Source organism: Harpegnathos saltator, unplaced genomic scaffold (genome assembly GCF_003227715.2).
Source record: "Harpegnathos saltator strain DR-91 unplaced genomic scaffold, Hsal_v8.6 scaffold538, whole genome shotgun sequence".
In the NCBI taxonomy this organism is placed as follows: Eukaryota; Metazoa; Arthropoda; class Insecta; order Hymenoptera; family Formicidae; genus Harpegnathos; species Harpegnathos saltator.
Genome location: NW_020230358.1, coordinates 465,421 through 483,779, shown reverse-complemented (window position 1 = coordinate 483,779; position 18,359 = coordinate 465,421). Strand labels below are relative to the sequence as shown.

Below are 18,359 nucleotides of genomic sequence, written 5' to 3'. Positions count from 1 at the left end.
GATATTCAATGATCGTTCTACTATTTTGATAATTGTACGCTTATTGGATATCACGCGTTGCATATCGCGTATCGCGTTACGCTGGCTGTGAGAGCCCTAAGATTGCGAGGATACTGAACTATCTACATAATAGATAATAGGAAATAACAACACTTGATCATTTATTTGTGGTGTACAAAGCTTATTTCTCAACTCATAAGTTTGACTTGAACGTAAGTATTATTACTTGTTTTAATATCTTTCTGCACTATTATTTTATATACCTTATATTATTGCTATTATTAACTTAGATTAATTTTGCTACATTTATGATATATGTAGATGCCACCACAATATAAACAAAAATTTCGTCTGGCTTGGTTAAAGTCAGATAAATTCAAAGACTGGCTCTTGATGATGACCCAACAAGAGCAACATGTAAGTGGTGTAAATGCACTATTACTGCCAAATTGACTGACATTGATAACCATTCGAAAAGTAGAAAACATATAAGAGCATCAGCTCCATTTACTTCATCGTCAAAAGAAGATTGATTTTCCTAAAAGAAATAAGAAGACATCAGTTGCTAAAAGTAGATAATACCGCGTATATAATACTGCTTATAATAAAATGAAATATGAAAACTATGATATGCAATAAATATGAGTGACGGTAGGAAAGCGCGCGCGGCGAGGGGCAATGTAAGCGACAAGAGGCGATCGCGCGCGACGAGGAGCGAGCGAGCGAGTTTTTTCTTTATAGCTTTTTCCTTATAGCTCGCTCGCTCGCTTTTCGTCGCGCTCGCTCGCCTCTTGTCACTTGCGCTCGCTCGCTCCTCGTCGTTCGCGCTCGCTCGCTCCTCGTCGCGCGCGCTCGCCTCTTGTCGTTTACGTTGCCCCTCGCCGCGCGCGCTCGCCTACCGTTACTCGCTGACTCCGCCTGTGTCAAATGTCTACGTGCTTACTGCGGTCGCCCTCCGTTCTCTACGCGCTCGTTGGCTCACATGTTTTAATTACTAACTCGATAACTATTGCCAATTTGATTATTATGGTATATGACTTTTCTTCTCGGCTACACCCAATCTATCTCCAACTTTCGTCTGCATGATCAGCTATCAAACACCCTGTATATATAAATATATATATATAAAAGCGATATTGTATCAATAATATAATATAATTATATTATTATGAATAAAATTAATCAACAATAAAACTAATTATGTATTTATTTTAATTCCTTTCTTAAAAACATATGCACACGTAAAATACATAGCACGCGTGCACATATACACACACACATATTTATTAATTTCAGCTTATTTCTGGGGTTTTTTGGAGAAACGTTTGACGGATTCTAAAATTCAGAGTTGGCAATACTGTCCTGTAGACCCTTAAGCTTCTTTCTACTAATAACGATCGCTGAACTTTACTTAGAAAAGTTAAAAACTACATAAGTTTTTACACTTGAGTTTTCACGCGAAAAATATAAAATAAAATTCGATTTCTCAATCTTAAAGATAATTAACAGTATCTATTCTAAAATTATAAATGTATTTAAATAGGATGAGTGTTTGGTATTTATTACGGTTGTGTTCTACTATAAAAAGTGCTAATTTTAATAAACAGAGATTTTATTGTAGTAAAAATATACTAAAACTTCACGAAAGAGGCATGTACGAGAATATATTTCCTAATATTAGTACGTAAGTATACTAATTTATGTTATGAAAATATTATTTTATATATGCTTCACATATATACACACATACACATATATTTTTAAAGAATGTTTTATTTTCTTGATGATATAAATATTATGTATACATGTTTTCAGAAACGAAATAGTAGAATTATTAAATAAATCACCACAGTGTGTCTATGCTGGATTTGATCCAACAGCAGATAGTTTACACATTGGCAATTTACTTATCTTGATGAATCTTTTACATTGGCAAAGAGCAGGACATCAAGTTATAGCTTTAGTAGGAGGAGCTACAGGTTTAATAGGTGATCCTAGTCATAGAAAATCTGAACGTATTGAGATAGAAAAATGTTTAATTGAAGAAAATGTCAAATCTATTATGAAAAATATAGAAACTATCTTTACTAATCATGAAAATTATTTCTGGAAGTACAAGCAAGAATCTCTGAGGCCCCTGATTATAGTAAATAATTTAAATTGGTACACAGATGTAAATGTTATTGAATTTGTAAGAAATATTGGAAAGTATCTTAGAATGGGCACTATGTTAGGCAGAGCTTCTGTCCAGACACGATTGAACTCAGATACAGGAATGAGTTTCACTGAATTTACTTATCAAGTATTTCAAGCGTATGACTGGTTGCAGTTGATGATAAAATACAATTGCTGCTTTCAAATTGGTGGAAGTGATCAAATGGGTAATATTATGTCTGGATATGATCTAATTGCAAAAAGTACAAGAAAACAGGTTTATGGTATTACAATACCACTCATAACAGCTGAAGGTGGAAAAAAATTTGGAAAGTCTCTTATGAACGCAATATGGTTATCCTCAATGAAATCTTCAAGCTTTCAACTATATCAATATTTTATTAGAACTAAAGACTCAGATGTTAAGAAATTGTTCAAACTATTCACATTTCTATCGCTAGATAAAATTAACGAAATTGTGGATGAACATATGAAGAATCCAGAACAGAGAATAGCACAAAAAATACTAGCACAACAAGTCACACTTTTAGTGCATGGAGGTAATTTTTATATAAAATTATTATTGATTAAAATTATTAAAAATTATTATTAATTTGTTATTATTTACGAATTTTTTGCAGAAGAAGGATTATTTGCGGCAAAGCGTGCATCTGCTGTATTATATGATCAGTCAATCGAAATCCTTGTAAAAATGAATGCATCAGAATTGGCAGATGTGTTTGAAGCTGCAACTATAGTAGATGTTTTATCAGAACCAGGACTTACTGTATATAATTTAGCAATTAAAGCAAAATGTTTTAAAAGCAACGACGATGCGCAACGCATCATAACAGCAGGTGGATTTTATATAAACCATAAAAAAATTACGAATTTAAACGAAGCAATTGTACCTGGTATACACATATTAAGTAATAATATATCATTACTCAGAGTTGGTAAGAAAACATATTATATAGTTAGATGGCAATAATGTTATAAGAAATATATGATGTAAAAATATGTAATAAACGATATATTTTGATATTTAAAAACATTAACTAATAATCATAAATTTAATACAAGCTAAATGCAATAATTTGCTTCACTTTTTTATACATATATTATCATACAAAGTATTTATTAGAGTGCTTAATTATAGCAAAAAATATTTTATATTCTCCATAAATATATTCTGCTAATATTTACAATTTCTAATTATATATATCCCACAGGGATATGTAGCTATCTTTGCCTGTTGCTGCCATTAAACATTTAGTATCATAAGCCTCGACTTCACAATGTGAATAAATAATATCATATATGCTTTCTGTGTGTTCTTTTAATATCGCAAGTGGCCTTAATTTTTTCCAAGAAAATAACATCATCCGCCCATCCCAACAACCAGCTGTAACTATTTTTTTATCTGGTCTTATCGAAAGCATGGATATACCAGAAACATGATTCAAAATTTTTGTAAATTTGTAGGATAAAATATGACTTTGAGACATTTTAAAAACCTAAAAAATTTATAAATTTAATATATGCATTTGAAATGATATCAATCGTTTATATTAATCAGATATTTGGTAAATTATTTAAACTATTGAGTCAATGTTTGTAATACCTCTAATTTGTCTGATGCACTACCAACAATTCCTTGCATCAAAGAAGCATCAAAATCAAAAGTCATTGGATATTGTTCTATGTTAAGAGAACTAAGGACATCATTCTTTTTCATGTCCCACAATAATAATTGTCCACCCTCATAAGCAATTAAAATCAAACCATTTATATGTATTAATGGTTTTACTGACATCACAGTACCCAACTGATTATAATAAGACAGTTTGACAGGATCTAATGTTGATTCAATATTGAAAGTTTTTAATGATAATATTCCTACTGCTGCAGAATCAAGTGGAACTACTATTGCATCCTTCTCTGGCAATAACTGGGACCTGTAATGCAAAATCTAGTATTAACTTAAAAAAGAAATTTATATTATTATCTTATTATACCTGCAGAAACTGCAATATTTATAGTTGACACTTTTATTTAACACCCAGTTTGATTCACTTGTTTTATATATATCGATTATACCATGTCTTCGTTGTACTATCAAATCAGCAACATTAGTTATATGCAAGTTAAAACATGGACTATCTCCATCTGATAATTGAGCTTTTATTCTATTTTTCTGCAACATAATAAAGAAAATCTATAATTTATATACATACATACCATATATATATTTGTTTTAATAATTCTTAAAAAATAAATAAATTTACTTCAAACTGTTTTAATAATTCTTTCACTAATTAATTCACTAATTTACTAATCTAAGTTTATAATCCAAAAATATAATTTAAGTTTGTATAAGAATGCATAAGGATATATAATCCATAAAAATTATATAAGCATGTGTAAGAATATAAATCTTTATTTATTGAAGATTTATATAATTTATTAAAAAGAATAAAATATTTATATACCTTTAAGTCCCAAATATAAACTATGCCTTTTCCATCACCAGCATACAGATGTTCTATATTAGAATTAATTGAGAATAATAAACTGTATACACTTTCCTTCATATCACCATGCAACAAAAACTTGGGATTCGGTGGAGATGCAAGCATTATAACAGTTTTCTTCCTTTCACAATTTGATGAAAAATATGTAGAGTAAAATACAGGCAGCTATATATCATAATAAATAACAATGTATTGAACTTACTATAAGTACTAATTAGAGTATTGAAAAATTTCTTGGCTTATCTAATTTTTGTAAATGTAAAAATATATATGTAATTTTTGTAAATATAAAAGTATAAATCTCATCATAGATTTCTTTGGTTATGTATATGCATTTTGTATGGTTATAATTATAACATAGATTATAATTATAGCTTTAATATTCTTCTGAAATAATTCAGTTTCATCTCCATTAAACATTATTAAACATTAAACACAAAAGTTATTTAGCTCAAGCGTCGCGACAAATCATTATCTTTGCTACCTTCCTTAGCTACGTTCTAAAATTCTACCCATTAATTCTATAGAACCCCAGACAAAGGAAGAGTAATGGCCTTTGCACAATATCAGACAACAGGCAATAAGAACAGTGAACAGAAATAAATAACAGAAACAAGAAACTCCACATACAAGAAACCATGAATCAATACAGAATGACCATAAAACAGGCAATATACACAGAATTTTCACCACGTTGAAAATTCTATACATATTGCCAATCAATCACAGCATTTGGATTATTCAGGTTATATATATCTGACTTCTCTTGTTCAACAAAAGCTTTAAAATATTAATATTTAATTCATAATATGAATATAAAATACAGAAAAATTTGGACCTGTTATATTTTCGGGTTATGTTTGCTTAGATCAATTGTTAGGGCAAGAGCACAGACTTTTGCATAACACATAATACATAACGCATAAGAGAATAAACCAATTAGTTTTCTTCATTTCCCTCCGGGACAAAAATGAAGAACTCTCATTGGTTGATTCTCTTATGGGTTGTGTATTATGCGTTATGCAGAAGTCTGTGTTCTGGCCCTTAGGCCGGGATTACGATGAACTTAACGTAACGGGACGAGACGGGACGTGAAGTGACACAAAACCTAAAATACATTGTTTTATATGCGGCTAGTTAAGCCCTAAACACAATGCCAGGCAACAGGCAATAAGAATAAAAAGAGACCAATCACAATCGACTATTACAAGAATAATCTATTGTGATTGGTCTATTTTTATTCTTACCTGTTGCCTGACATTGTGTTTAGGGTTTTACGTTCGACTTTACGTAACGTGACGTGAAATATCAGAACTTAACGCGACGTGAAGCTTGCCAATGTCAAATTTAGATGTTGCGTTCCGTCTAGTCGGACTGTTCACGTGACACTTTCAGCCAATCAACGTTATGCCAGGTTATGCCCGTCCGTCACCAAACTGAATTCTTCTTCGAAAAATATCTCTCACACCAATGGTATTCGTATTCGTTTCCTCTTCCACACAGTTGAAGATACAAATACCCGGCCAAAATTAAATTTACAAATTGATAATGCCTCACAGCAGAATTCATTATTACGGCACGTTACGGTGATCGTAATATCAAATATAACCTCAAACGTCAAATTCACGTCACGTCACTTCACGTCCCGTCGCGTCCCGTTACGTAAAGTTCATCGTAATTCCGCCCTTAGGGCCAGAGCACAGACTTCTGCATAACGCATAATACACAACGCATAAGAGAATCAACCAATCAGAATTCTTCATTTCTGTCCCGAGGAGGGAAATGAAGAAAACTAATTAGTTTATTCTCTTATGCGTTATGTATTATGTGTTATGCAAAAGCCTGTGCTCTTGCCCTAAATACTACCAAACAGCCGACAAAATTTGAAAGTTTTCTCTCTCTCTGATTCTGGTTCAATAAATAGTTGGCCTTCTGGTTTCACTTACTGAAGGGAGGGGACATCCACCCTCTCTTCGCACTACTCTTGTTCGTCAAGGGAGCGGAGGAGTGGAGCCCAGCCCCAACCAGGCTTCCCCTTCGCCTGACTCCTACCGACGCCAGGGGGAGGCGGGTGTGTGGGCTTCACTCATCCGTCACCCCCTCCCCCCGCGCTGCGAAGGCGAGCCCGAGGTGGCCAAAGAAGCGACCTCCGGCAAGTCGGTGGCCGCTCCTCCTCGGCCGACACCACCTCGGGCCCGCTGCCCAAACTGGGGGAGCGCCGCCTTTGCCGCCGCCGCTCCCTGCAGTGGCGGATGCCCAGGCGGCGCTCCCATTCGGTGACCTCCTTCCGCGACGTCACGTCGCGGCAGAAGGAGGCCGCCGCCCCCCATGCCTTCTCGCTCCCGCACATGGCGCAAACCATGCGCGGGAGTAAAAGGTTCTCCACGCTGCACTCCACCTCCCGGGCCAGGACATGGCGCTGCTGGCTCCACTAGTTTTTAAATATTCAAAATTTCCAAATTCTTATATTATACCAAAGGAAATCAATAACAACATCTCCATTTCTTAGTAAAACATAATTTTATTAATAAATCAGCCAACAACGAGACAATTGGATTACCAAACGCTACATCCCAGACAGCATACGGATATCCGTTGGGCATCCGTTATATGTCCATTTTTTTTACAAAAGACGTCCATAGGACGTACGTTTGTTACAACTTCGGACATAGGACATCCGATGGACGTACATCGGACGTCCTACAGATCCGATGTCCAATAAGGACATCCTTTTACGTCCAATTTATGTCCACGGACGTAAATCGGATATACGGACATAAATTGGACGTGAAACGTACATTCATTGAATGTCCGGTGCTGTCTGGGATATGATTAAGTATAATTTTAATCACTAGATAATAACATCTTTGTATTTTTTCACCAATAAATAATGAATAGTGAATTAGGAAAAGGCGCTCAATTGACATCCATAGTGTCGGGCTTGGGTATAAAAAGGGCTCGGCCCTTCGCGCGCAGGCAGTCTCTTATTAGCCTCTAACCAGTCTTTAGACAGTCTTTCGCTGAGCCTTTGGCCAGCCGTTTGCTAAAGGATCTTGAGCCTGGAATCAGAAAGGTCGGTATTAAAGATTATTGTTCTTGGGACTCCGTCTGCAAATGCTAAGACATTTGTTAAGATGTAAAATCCAAATCATTAAAGGTCGAACGAGCCTCTTTTCCTCATAATGATACTATAGAAAATCATTTCTATTACTTGAATAAGTATTGAGCCAGTTATTAACTATATTAAACTTAGTGTATGAATTTTAAAACTTAACAATATAGAGTAATTTTATAATATATATATATATATGTGTGTACAGATTTCTTTACCTCTCTTCCCTCACTGATTATCACCTTCATTCTTTTTCCAGAACGCAGTGCTTGAACCACGAGTACCGTTCTTCTTTTCTTTACCTTAAGAGTGTTATGCTTGAACCACGAGCACCCCAGACAGCACCGGACATTCAATGAATGTACACTCGTGAACTAAAAGGTATGTGCACCGATTTTTTGTTGACTTCGGAACGCGCTCCAACTTGAGGAGAAAAACAACCACTGCTTCATACGTCAGCGCTGTCACTTATTACGAGAGCAGAAGGATGGCATATACGAGTGTCAAATAAGTAGTGATTGTGGCGTAGACACAAATATCTTGAAGACTTTGAGTTATAATTGAAGAAATGAAGAAAACAAATATAAGTGATTATGAAGAAAAGTGACAAAAGGCTTCATAAAATTTGTAAAACAGCATATTAAAGGAGAGTATTAATTGTCTAATAATATTTTAAGTGAAAAATATTTTTAAATTTGAGTGTAAGTTAAAAAAGTTATAAACCATAATTTCTTTAATGTTAATAAATTTGTCATCGACGTTGAATGAATATACAGGGTGTTTGATAGCTGATCATGCAGACGAAAGTTGGAGATAGATTGGGTATAGCCGAGAAGAAAAGTCATGTACCATAATGTCAAATTGGCAATAGTTACCGAGTTATTAATTAAAACATGTGAGCCAACGAGCGCGTAGAGAGCGGAGGGTGACCGCAGTAAGCATGTAGACATTTGATACAGGCGGAGTTAGCGAGTGGCGATAGGCGAGCGCGCGCGGCGAGGGGCAACGTAAACGACAAGAGGCGAGCGCGCGCGACGAGGAGCGAGCGAGCGCGAACGACGAGGAGCGAGCAAGCGCAAGCGACAAGAGGCGAGCGAGTGCGACGAAGAGCGAGCGAGCGCGAACGACGAGGAGCGAGCGAGCTATAAGGAAAAAGCTACAAAGAAAAAGCTCGCTCGCTCCTCGTCGCACGCGATCGCCTCTTATCGCTTACGTTGCCCCTCACCGCGCGCGCTCGCCTATTGCCACTCGCTGACTCCGCCTGTATCAAATGTCTACGTGCTTACTGCGGCCGCCCTCCGCTGTCTATGCGCTCGTTGGCTCACATGTTTTAATTAATAACTCGGTAACTATTGCCAATTTGACATTATGGTACATGACTTTTCTTCTCGGCTCCCAATCTATCTCCAACTTTCGTCTGCATGATCAGCTATCAAACACCCTGTATATATAATGCTATTATTTCCATAGGTGAGGAATTATATTATTGTGTTCAGCAGAAGTAAGCAGCAAACCAAGTTGAGTGATACGAGTATCTTGTTAAAAATATATCACTCGACTTGGTCTGCTGCTTATTTTTTATGAGCGCAATAACATAATTTTCCACCTATGTAAATGATAGCATTACATACATATTCATTTAGCGTCGAAGGCAAATTTATAGCTATAATATTATTTTTTATAGCTATAAAAAATATTTTTCACTTAAAATATTATTAAACAATTAATATTCTCCTTTAATATGCTGTTTTACAAATTTTATGAAGCCTTTTGCCACTTTTCTCCACAATCACTATTTGTTTTCTTCATTTCTTCAATTATAACTCAAAGTCTCCAAGACATTTGTGTCTACGACACAATCACTACTTATTTGACACTCGTCTATGCCATCCTTCTGCCTCGTAATAAGTGACAGCGCTGACGTATGAAGCAGTGGTTGTTTTTCTCCTCAAGTTGGAGCGCGTTCCGAAGTCAACAAAAAATCGGTGCACATACCTTTTAGTTCACGAGTGTACGTTTCACGTCCAATTTATGTCCGTATATCCGATTTACGTCCGTGGACATAAATTGGACGTAACAAGGATGTCCTTATTGAACATCGGACCTGTAGAACGTCTGATGTACGTCCATCGGACGTCCTATGTCCGAAGTTGTGACAAACGTACGTCCTATGGACGTCTTTCGTAAAAAGAATGAACATATAACGGACATCCAATGAACATCCGTGTGTTGTCTGGGACCATTCTTCCTTTTTTCCCAGAACGCAGTGCTTGAACTACGAGCACCGTTCTTTTTCTCCTTACTTTAAGAGTGTTGTGCTTGAACCACGAGCACTATTCTTCCTCATTTCCTTAAGAGCAATAGTGCTTGAACCACGAGCACCGTTCGCCTTTTTATTCTTTAAAACTTAACCACGTCTTCCATCTACCCTATTATAGATATTATTAAAATAAATATTACCAAGAAACCTCTTATGCCGAAAAGAACGAGGAACGAGCCGGACGGCGGATTCAATTTAGGCCTCTGTTAAAAAGTTATTATAATCCAGGCACGCTCGACCTGGCTGTTTTCAAAACAGATCCATCAAAATCTTCGGTCCCGAGAATAAAATCTGAAATAAAGGGAAATATATTTGAAGTTAAATTCAACACTAGCGAGAATATTATTACTTTTAAACTTAACAGTAACCCACCTCGAAAAGTAACAGATTCAAATAATAAAGATTTGGACAAGAATAGCGCTGATCCGAAGTAAACCAAACGAATCTAGACATCGCATGTTCTATGCTTGTCCAGGACGTAACATTACCAAAAAGTTGGAACAACCGGCCTTAAAGCCAGCGGCACACGGTGCTTGTTTTCGTGCTGGATTGCTTGCTGGATGAAAATACTGCGTTCTGATTGGTGCATTTCCGAAGATGGATGGAAATGCACCAATCAGAACGCAATATTTTCATCCAGCAAGCAATTCAGCACGAAAACAAGCACCGTGTGCCACTGGCTTAAGTCAGTCATAGACTACGTTTACACAGCTTTTAATTTCGGTTTAGTAACTACCGTAGTTAGTGCAGTCTCGAATCCGATTAGAGTATATTTTTAGATCTAAAAAAATATATCAATCGAATCAAAGAATTCACTAACTACGGTTATTACTAATCCAGATTAACCTTGCCGTGTAAACGTAGTCCATAGTACTTATTAAGCGTGGTCTACAATGGCAGTAAGCAGTAAGAAGTAAGCGGTAAGAAATAAACCAATCACAGTCGATTATAACAAAAATAATCAACTGTGGTTGATCCATTTCTTAAGGCTCGTTTACATTAGCTGTAAGAGTAAGGCTGTAAGGTTGCAAGACACGAAATGAAATATTTTCATTCGCTGACAGCTTACCTTACAGCCTTACTCTTACAGCTATTGTAGACGAGCCTTTACTATAGACTTACTGTAGAGCCTTTACTGTAGACGAGCCTTTACTGTTCATGCTTACTTCTTACTGCTTACTGCCTTTGTAGACGACGCTTTATGAAACTCATAGGAATCGATTCCGATCGGAATAATTCCGTTTCCCCTAGAAAAGACAATAGAAATCTAGGAAATAACGGAATAAATTCTATCGGAATCGATTCCGACGAGTTCCGTAATAGGTACCCATGTGTGAAGCCCGTAAGTCATTTCATGTGTGGAGCCCTTTACAGTGTTCCGTTTCTCTATTTACAGACCTCGGTCTGCAACCTATTCCGAACTGGTTTTTATTCTTCTTCCATCGTGAAGGAGAATGCACGGATAAAAAACAGTGTGTATCCTTTTTATGTGAACTCTACTTTTATTTTTTAAATTTGGAATATTTAGGAGACGCGCAGTCTAGGTATATTATAGCTCATATTTTGAACTTTTTATCATTAAACTTTTTTATCATTAAAAGTGACTATAAAAATTTATAAGTTTCCTGATTGATTATAAACCACTTTTAGAGGCATTTTATGATGAAAACAAGTTTAGAATATGGGTCTATGTCTATGATTGCATTTTCTTATCCATCTTTGTTTTTAACCATGATATTATTGTTACAATAATTATAATGTAGTTGTACTGAGAAAGAAAAGTAGAGCAATACCTGTGCATACCAAGAACATTGGATACTCATTCAATGCCACACTTGAATAATGGTGGAACATCACAGCGACAAAGGATATACACCTCTACCACAAAGTATAAGTAACACTGATACCGAAGATGAAGAGGAACATTTAACTCAACCTAACGATAATGCCTGCAAGGTTGTTGATAGTACAACAATAGCGGTAAGATAATAAGTAATTAGCGCTAAAGGGCTCTTATGATCTAGCAAGCTGAAATTTTCAAAGTATATTTATAGGTATGAGAGTATTAAATATAAAATATTGATCCTGACAATTGTTTATTAATTGTTTGTTAATAGTTTGTTTGTGAGGAGCCAAGTTTGGGGGAGGTTTTGTTTTTGTAGTGATAAGTTCATTTAACCACTTTTGCCAAGATAAATTAGTTTGTTTTAATTAGTTCTGAAAATGAATCAAGGTTTATTTGACGCATTTCTCATTGCTAAAGATATTTGCAGACATGATAATTTGCAGTTGTTCTGATGGAATATTGCTTTTTTGGGTAATTGTGAAGAATATGGGCCTCCTCACCAATTTCGCTGAAACTTCGCATAATTGTATATTTTAGTGCATAGAATGCGAATTTGAAGGAAAAAAGTGTCGCTCTCAAACGGATCGAAAGTTATAAAGTGATAAAAAATGACACGAGGTTAGGAAATCTGTCATATCGGTAATGCAGAGGCTGATGGTCTGTTCTTTTTAATCGCACAACTGAACTCAGTTCAATAGTGCAGCTGAAAAGGACAGACGGAGAAGCATGCGCAGTGCGTCAGTGTAAAATTAATTTGAATGAAGCTGTTATATTGTAAATAATAATATTTCATGAAGCATAGTATTGTTAGAGACACGTACGTTAAGACGACACGTTATTAATAAACAGAGCAAATGTTTATTGGCAAATTATAAACAAATGAAGTTTTATGAGTACAATGCTTTAATGTTTTTCTGTAATATATATATTCTTAGACATTAGAAATAATGTGAAAGCAAATAGTTTAAAATATAAATGGTCCAATGAATACATAAAGCTCATTAGCTGAAAAAAATATGAATGCGTTAATCATATTACTCATTTCTTGAAATTGATAAATCTACCATATAAATTAATTACCATTAAAATTATAGATTCTGAAAAGATTGAATGCAAGGTCTGGCAATTAAATCTTCTGCTTTACTAAATTAATCGAGTCTATGATATACTAAACAGATTTTGAAAAGATTAGCAAAGGCTCCTGCATAAGGTTTGGTAATTAAATTTATCGTCTTACTAGATTAATGAATCTATGATATACTAAAATAATAGATTCTGACATAAATTTTGGCACAAATAAATAATCCACAAATAGTAATGCACAGATTAATATATAAATTTCAAATTGTATAAAATAAATAAACATTATGAACTTTACTTGCCAAACCTTGGGGCCTTGGACTATATACATATTGTATGCCGTCAGTAGATATACTTACACAGAGGCCTTTATTAATCTTTGCAAAATATAATTTTAGTATATCATAGAGTCATTAACATAGTAAGGCAAAAGATTTTATTGCCAAACCTTGCGTAGGGGCCTTTGTTAATCTTTTCAAAATCTGTTTAGTATATCGTAAACTCGATTAATTTAGTAAAGCAAAAGATTTAATTACTAAACCTTGCGTAGGGGCCTTTGTTAATCTTTTCAAAATCTATTGTTTTAGTATATTGTACACTCATTAATGTAGTAAGGCGAAAAATTTAATTGCCAGACCTTGTGTTGGAGCCTTTGCTAACCTTTCAGAATCTATAATTTTAATGGTAATTAACTTATGTGGTAGATTTACTAATTTCAAGAAACAAGTAATACGATCAATGCATTAATGTTTTGTTTTCAGCTAATGAACTTTATGTATCCACTGGATCATTTATATTTTAAACTATTCGCTTTCATATTATTTCATGTTATTTCTAATATCTAAGAATATATATATGTTATAGAAAAACATTAAAGCATTGTACTCATAAAACTTCTTTTATTTATAACTTGCCAATAAACATTTACTTGTTTATTAACAGTACGTGTTTCTAACAATACTATGCTTCATGAAATATTATTATTTACAAAATAACAGCTTCGTTCAAATTAATTTTATACTTTGACGCACTGCGCATGCTTTCTCCGTCTGTCCCTTCCAGCTGCACTATTGAATTGAGTTCAGTTGTGCGACTAAAAAGAACAGACCATCAGTCTCTGCATTATCGGCATGACAGATTTTCCAACCTCGTATGTATCATTTTTTATCACTTTATAACTTTGGATCCTTTTGAGAGCGATACTTTTTTCCTTCAAATTCGCATTCTATGTACCAAAATATTGGTACATACAAAATATTGGTACAATTGTGCAAAGTTTCAGCGAAATTAGTGAGGAGGCCCGTATTCTTCACAATTAGCATTATTATAAAAATGCGTATATATTAATCACTTTTTTAATAATTTGACGTTATTTAGGAATTGCATTCGAATCACGAAAATGGCATGTTTTATCCATTGGATGAAACAAAAAATCTGGGAAATAATGCAAGGAATAGACAAAGCACAATCAAGTATTATAGGGATGATATACCAATAATGGTGATTGAAGGAAGTGAGCAAAATGATTTTTGGAAAAGGGAAGATATGTCACCAATCAGACGATTTTGCTTATTGGCATCAATACTTCTATGTATTGTTACAATAGTTATCTTTTTGTATGTATTACCCTGTGACAATTCAATGGTCTGCCCTCCAATCATTGAATCACAATCATCAGTATCATGGGATAAAACTTTGCAAAGTGTAGGTGAGTTCATTATTATAAGCTATATATAGAATAAGTTGAGAGGAGAGGGAAATATTTTTAGGGATAATAGGATGATCAATATAAAAAGAAATAGTCTATATGAATATGGTTAGCATTTTTAATAGTTTTGAAAATACAGTTTAAATTTTGTAGAAGTATATAGAATAATAATAAATTGTACAATAAAAATAATATGCACAATAAATGCTCAAAAATTGAATTGTGACATTTATTATACTTTACAAAATATTCATATGTCTTAAGATGGTATATTGTTTCTCTGAGAGCAGTTTATTGTTTATTTATATGAGTAGCATTGGATGCTACTATTACTAATATTCTACTATTTGCAAAAAGAAACCGGTGATCTATACTCAAGAAATTCTAGAAGAAATGATATATCATCTTAGGATAGAAATTGTAAAGTGTATTAAAGTTTACAGTTAAATTTTTGAGTATTTATTATGAATGTAATACATGTTTAATTCATTATTATTATAATTCTATAAAATTTAAACAGCTATATTGCCAAAACTACTGAGAATACTAACTATATCAGACAGACTTTTTACTATGATCCATATACTATTGTCTCCCAAAATATTTTCCTCTCCTCTTCACTTTGTATTGTGGATAATATTGTGACAGAACAAATAAATATAGGAAATATAAGTTTAAGATAAATTTTTAATAACAAAATTTGAAATAAATGTAAGTAATAGAAAACTTTATTAGTATTATATCTTTGTTAATTATTTTCTTATTTTAAATCAAAACAGAAATACAAGGGCCTATTACTATAGTACCTGGATTCCCATACAATTTGATATTTCTTCTTCATGGTGAACAACACAAAAAGAATGATACAAAAGATGGAACAATACATCAAAGACAAATACCATCAGAAGGAGGAGGAGTTATGTCAATGCAAGGAAGTAGTGGGTTGCCTTTATGGCTGGTTCCATTAAAAAGGTTACCTACTATCATAGATTGTACTAGTATTGATATAGACCGTTCTGGGAAACCTGACTGTATTGTTGCTGGTGAACAAGGCTTACTTGTTAGCATAGAACCAATTGCTGGAACAATTCATTGGAGTTCAACAACTCATACATTTCCTAAATTACCAGTTATTCTACCAGATATTGATGCGGATGATATTGAAGACTTGTTGAGCATATCAGTAGATAATGCTAATGTGTCATCTCTTGTTCTTCTGTCAGGCAAGACTGGCCAATTACTAGGACGTTATTTAGTTAACTGCACCTCTATTGATATATATAATCTCGTCTCTAATGGCAGCATATCTTACAGCTGTTACAATGACAATGCGAAACGTATGTACCACAATTATTTCTCTATTTTAATTCTTTCATGATTTTTACCTGTATATTATGATTATTAATAACTGTATATTATGATTATTAATAACTTATTTATTGCAGATTCGACGAACTTCATGTCTCTAAAAGGTTTATTTCACAGTATAAAAACATCACAGATGCATAAAAAGCTTGCAACCAAATTGACGAACACATTGCCACGACTTTTTGAAATAGTTAAAATGTGCAATGAGGAATATATTTGGAAGCCTACGCCTTATCACTATCTGACTATAGAAAATAAAGGAGTATGTCCGGGTCAACTTTGCCGGGTTAATGTGAATCTAACTTTGCAGAAGTTAACAAATGAACCGATAACTATTTGGGATCACGTGAGTTTAAATACGTTCGCATCGAAGCCGGCATTTTTGGTAACCCCGGATAAACCTTACACCTCTGGTTTTGCCATTAAATTCTGGCAATGGACAGACTTGTTATCCGATTATGTTGAAAAAGCATCTGTTACAGAGCAGAAGCTCATAGAAAGAGTTTTGATAGTTTTCGTGAACTATACAGATGTACAAGCTATTAACGCTAGTCAAAGTGATTTAACGCAATTGTGCCATGGTTTTAACTGTCAACCAGATTTAAATTCGCGAAAGCAGTTTAGTTCCATTGCCATTAAGTATATTAATAATGATGAATTTCCTGAATTGATAAGTTATTGGTCCTCATATGATGTAGACTCAACGAAAAGCTTGACATCGAAAGTACAAGTCATCAAGATGGATTCTGTAATGTCTAATTTATTACATGGAAACGTTTAACTTTGTCAGACGATTTTCGTTCATATCTCGCATTCAACAATATGATTGCGCTTGCATCGCATTTCATCGATTCGTTTGAAGTAAAGGCATTGTCATGTCAGTTTAAAGTAAAGTTTAAAATTTTAAACATAAAGATCAGATATTTATTTCACATATTTGAATAGAATTATTCTAATCTCTTCTGGTTTTATTTATTTTTTTTAATATTTATCAATGGCTGTGTGCAGAAAACGGGTTTTAGAATCGCTAAATGATATTTGTCTGTGATTGATATATATTTAAAAATTTATCAATCTGTTCTTTAAAGAAATTAATCTCAACCATTATTACAAATCTTCAAACAGCAGCTAGTGATTCCTAAAATTGTATGATATGATCAATAGTCAAGATTGTATCACACGTGCAAAGAAATTTATGCCATAAATTATTAATCATAAAAATGTTATGTTTTCTGATTATACTCTAAATGGTGCCTTGAACCGAGTTGTATATACTTATGCGTTTTATATCATTCATAAAGTGCAAGAAAAATCTGCACTTAGGATATATTTATTTATAAACAAATATATATTTAATGTGTGTTCAGACCATACTTGTTTATAAATAGATATTTCCTTGCAAGTTCAAAACCGTGGAAAAATATTTACATTTTCGCCTAAATCTTTAAAGTTTTTGCTATGCCTATTAATTTTTCAAAAAGTTTAAATTCTTCGCAGTAAGTACAAACATTAATTAAATATATATGTTTTCTACATATAAGCAATATTGCAGTATTATGAGTTCAATAGTTAATGAAGGGTGTGTTTTCTCCGGATGGGTACTGCGTCGTAATTCAGCTTCGTGCCGACGTTTCGCAAATATTGCAAGCGATATCAGTATTGGAGCTCCTAGCCCTGATGATGCAAGCTGCAATGTTTGTGAAACGTCGGCACAAAGCTGAATTACGACGCGGTATCCATCCGGAAGAAACATACCCTGATTGTATCAATGGGCCGCAAAAGTCTAAAAACTAATTAATGAAAATCTTATTCTAGTCGTGTACAAGTATTATCTTAATTTGTGCTTTGAATTAAATCTTATCGTTTATGTTATTGATAGATTATTTGATAAATTATTGGATATATTATCGCTTAACTCTATGAGGAATTATTGTAATTCAAAAAATTATTATATAAAATAATTATGTATATTTAACTATTTTTAGTTCCTATTTTTTAGTTACTAAATGTAATATGTTATATTAACGAATTGAGAACATTATTTTATGTAATTATGAATTTGAATGTATCTTTAACAATGGTCTAATAACGCTAATAGGAAAATTTGATGATAATATATTAAAATGAATATAGCTGCGTTGATTTTTCAAAGTGCTTAGAAGTTTTTCACTTGAAAACATATATTGAATCTAGTAAAGTTGAGCTTTATAGAACACATCATATATGCATTTGTGTAT

At 33.7% G+C, this 18,359-nt stretch overlaps 3 protein-coding genes and 1 long non-coding RNA gene across 8 annotated transcripts; 2 read left to right on the top strand and 2 right to left on the bottom strand.

The window, feature by feature from the left end:
• Positions 1-1,480: 1,480 nt before the first annotated feature.
• TyrRS-m (Tyrosine--tRNA ligase, mitochondrial) lies at positions 1,481-3,162 on the top strand. The gene is made up of 3 exons (XM_011153031.3): positions 1,481-1,684; positions 1,816-2,714; positions 2,796-3,162. The coding sequence occupies exons 1-3, from the start codon at positions 1,530-1,532 to the stop codon at positions 3,143-3,145; spliced, it is 1,404 nt and encodes a 467-aa protein (XP_011151333.2). The 5' UTR covers positions 1,481-1,529; the 3' UTR covers positions 3,146-3,162.
• A 165-nt stretch (positions 3,163-3,327) lies between these two features.
• Positions 3,328-5,359, bottom strand: LOC105189765 (guanine nucleotide-binding protein subunit beta-like protein 1). 2 transcript variants are annotated; one of them, XM_011152085.3, is made up of 5 exons: positions 4,891-5,359; positions 4,647-4,809; positions 4,173-4,351; positions 3,779-4,112; positions 3,328-3,671 (listed from the first exon to the last, which is right to left on the bottom strand). In XM_011152085.3, exons 2-5 carry the CDS (start codon positions 4,791-4,793, stop codon positions 3,366-3,368), a joined length of 966 nt encoding a protein of 321 aa, XP_011150387.1. In that variant the 5' UTR covers positions 4,794-4,809; positions 4,891-5,359; the 3' UTR covers positions 3,328-3,365. The 2 variants fall into 2 exon arrangements, with proteins under 2 accessions (XP_011150387.1, XP_011150382.1); XM_011152080.3 differs by having other exon boundaries at positions 4,647-4,853; positions 5,173-5,359.
• Positions 5,360-7,614: 2,255 nt separating this feature from the next.
• Positions 7,615-8,373, bottom strand: LOC112589523 (uncharacterized). The gene is made up of 2 exons (XR_003113606.1): positions 8,019-8,373; positions 7,615-7,747 (listed from the first exon to the last, which is right to left on the bottom strand). It is a non-coding gene; the product is annotated as an uncharacterized LOC112589523 (long non-coding RNA).
• A 3,017-nt stretch (positions 8,374-11,390) lies between these two features.
• LOC105189776 (uncharacterized) lies at positions 11,391-18,074 on the top strand. 4 transcript variants are annotated; one of them, XM_011152097.3, is made up of 5 exons: positions 11,391-11,664; positions 11,884-12,100; positions 14,424-14,754; positions 15,534-16,091; positions 16,200-18,074. In XM_011152097.3, the coding sequence occupies exons 2-5, from the start codon at positions 11,963-11,965 to the stop codon at positions 16,901-16,903; spliced, it is 1,731 nt and encodes a 576-aa protein (XP_011150399.2). In that variant the 5' UTR covers positions 11,391-11,664; positions 11,884-11,962; the 3' UTR covers positions 16,904-18,074. The 4 variants fall into 4 exon arrangements, with proteins under 4 accessions (XP_011150399.2, XP_019700227.2, XP_019700230.2 ...); XM_019844668.2 differs by having other exon boundaries at positions 11,391-11,592; positions 16,200-16,903; XM_019844671.2 differs by having other exon boundaries at positions 11,391-11,596; positions 16,200-16,903.
• The last annotated feature ends 285 nt before the right edge of the window (positions 18,075-18,359 follow it).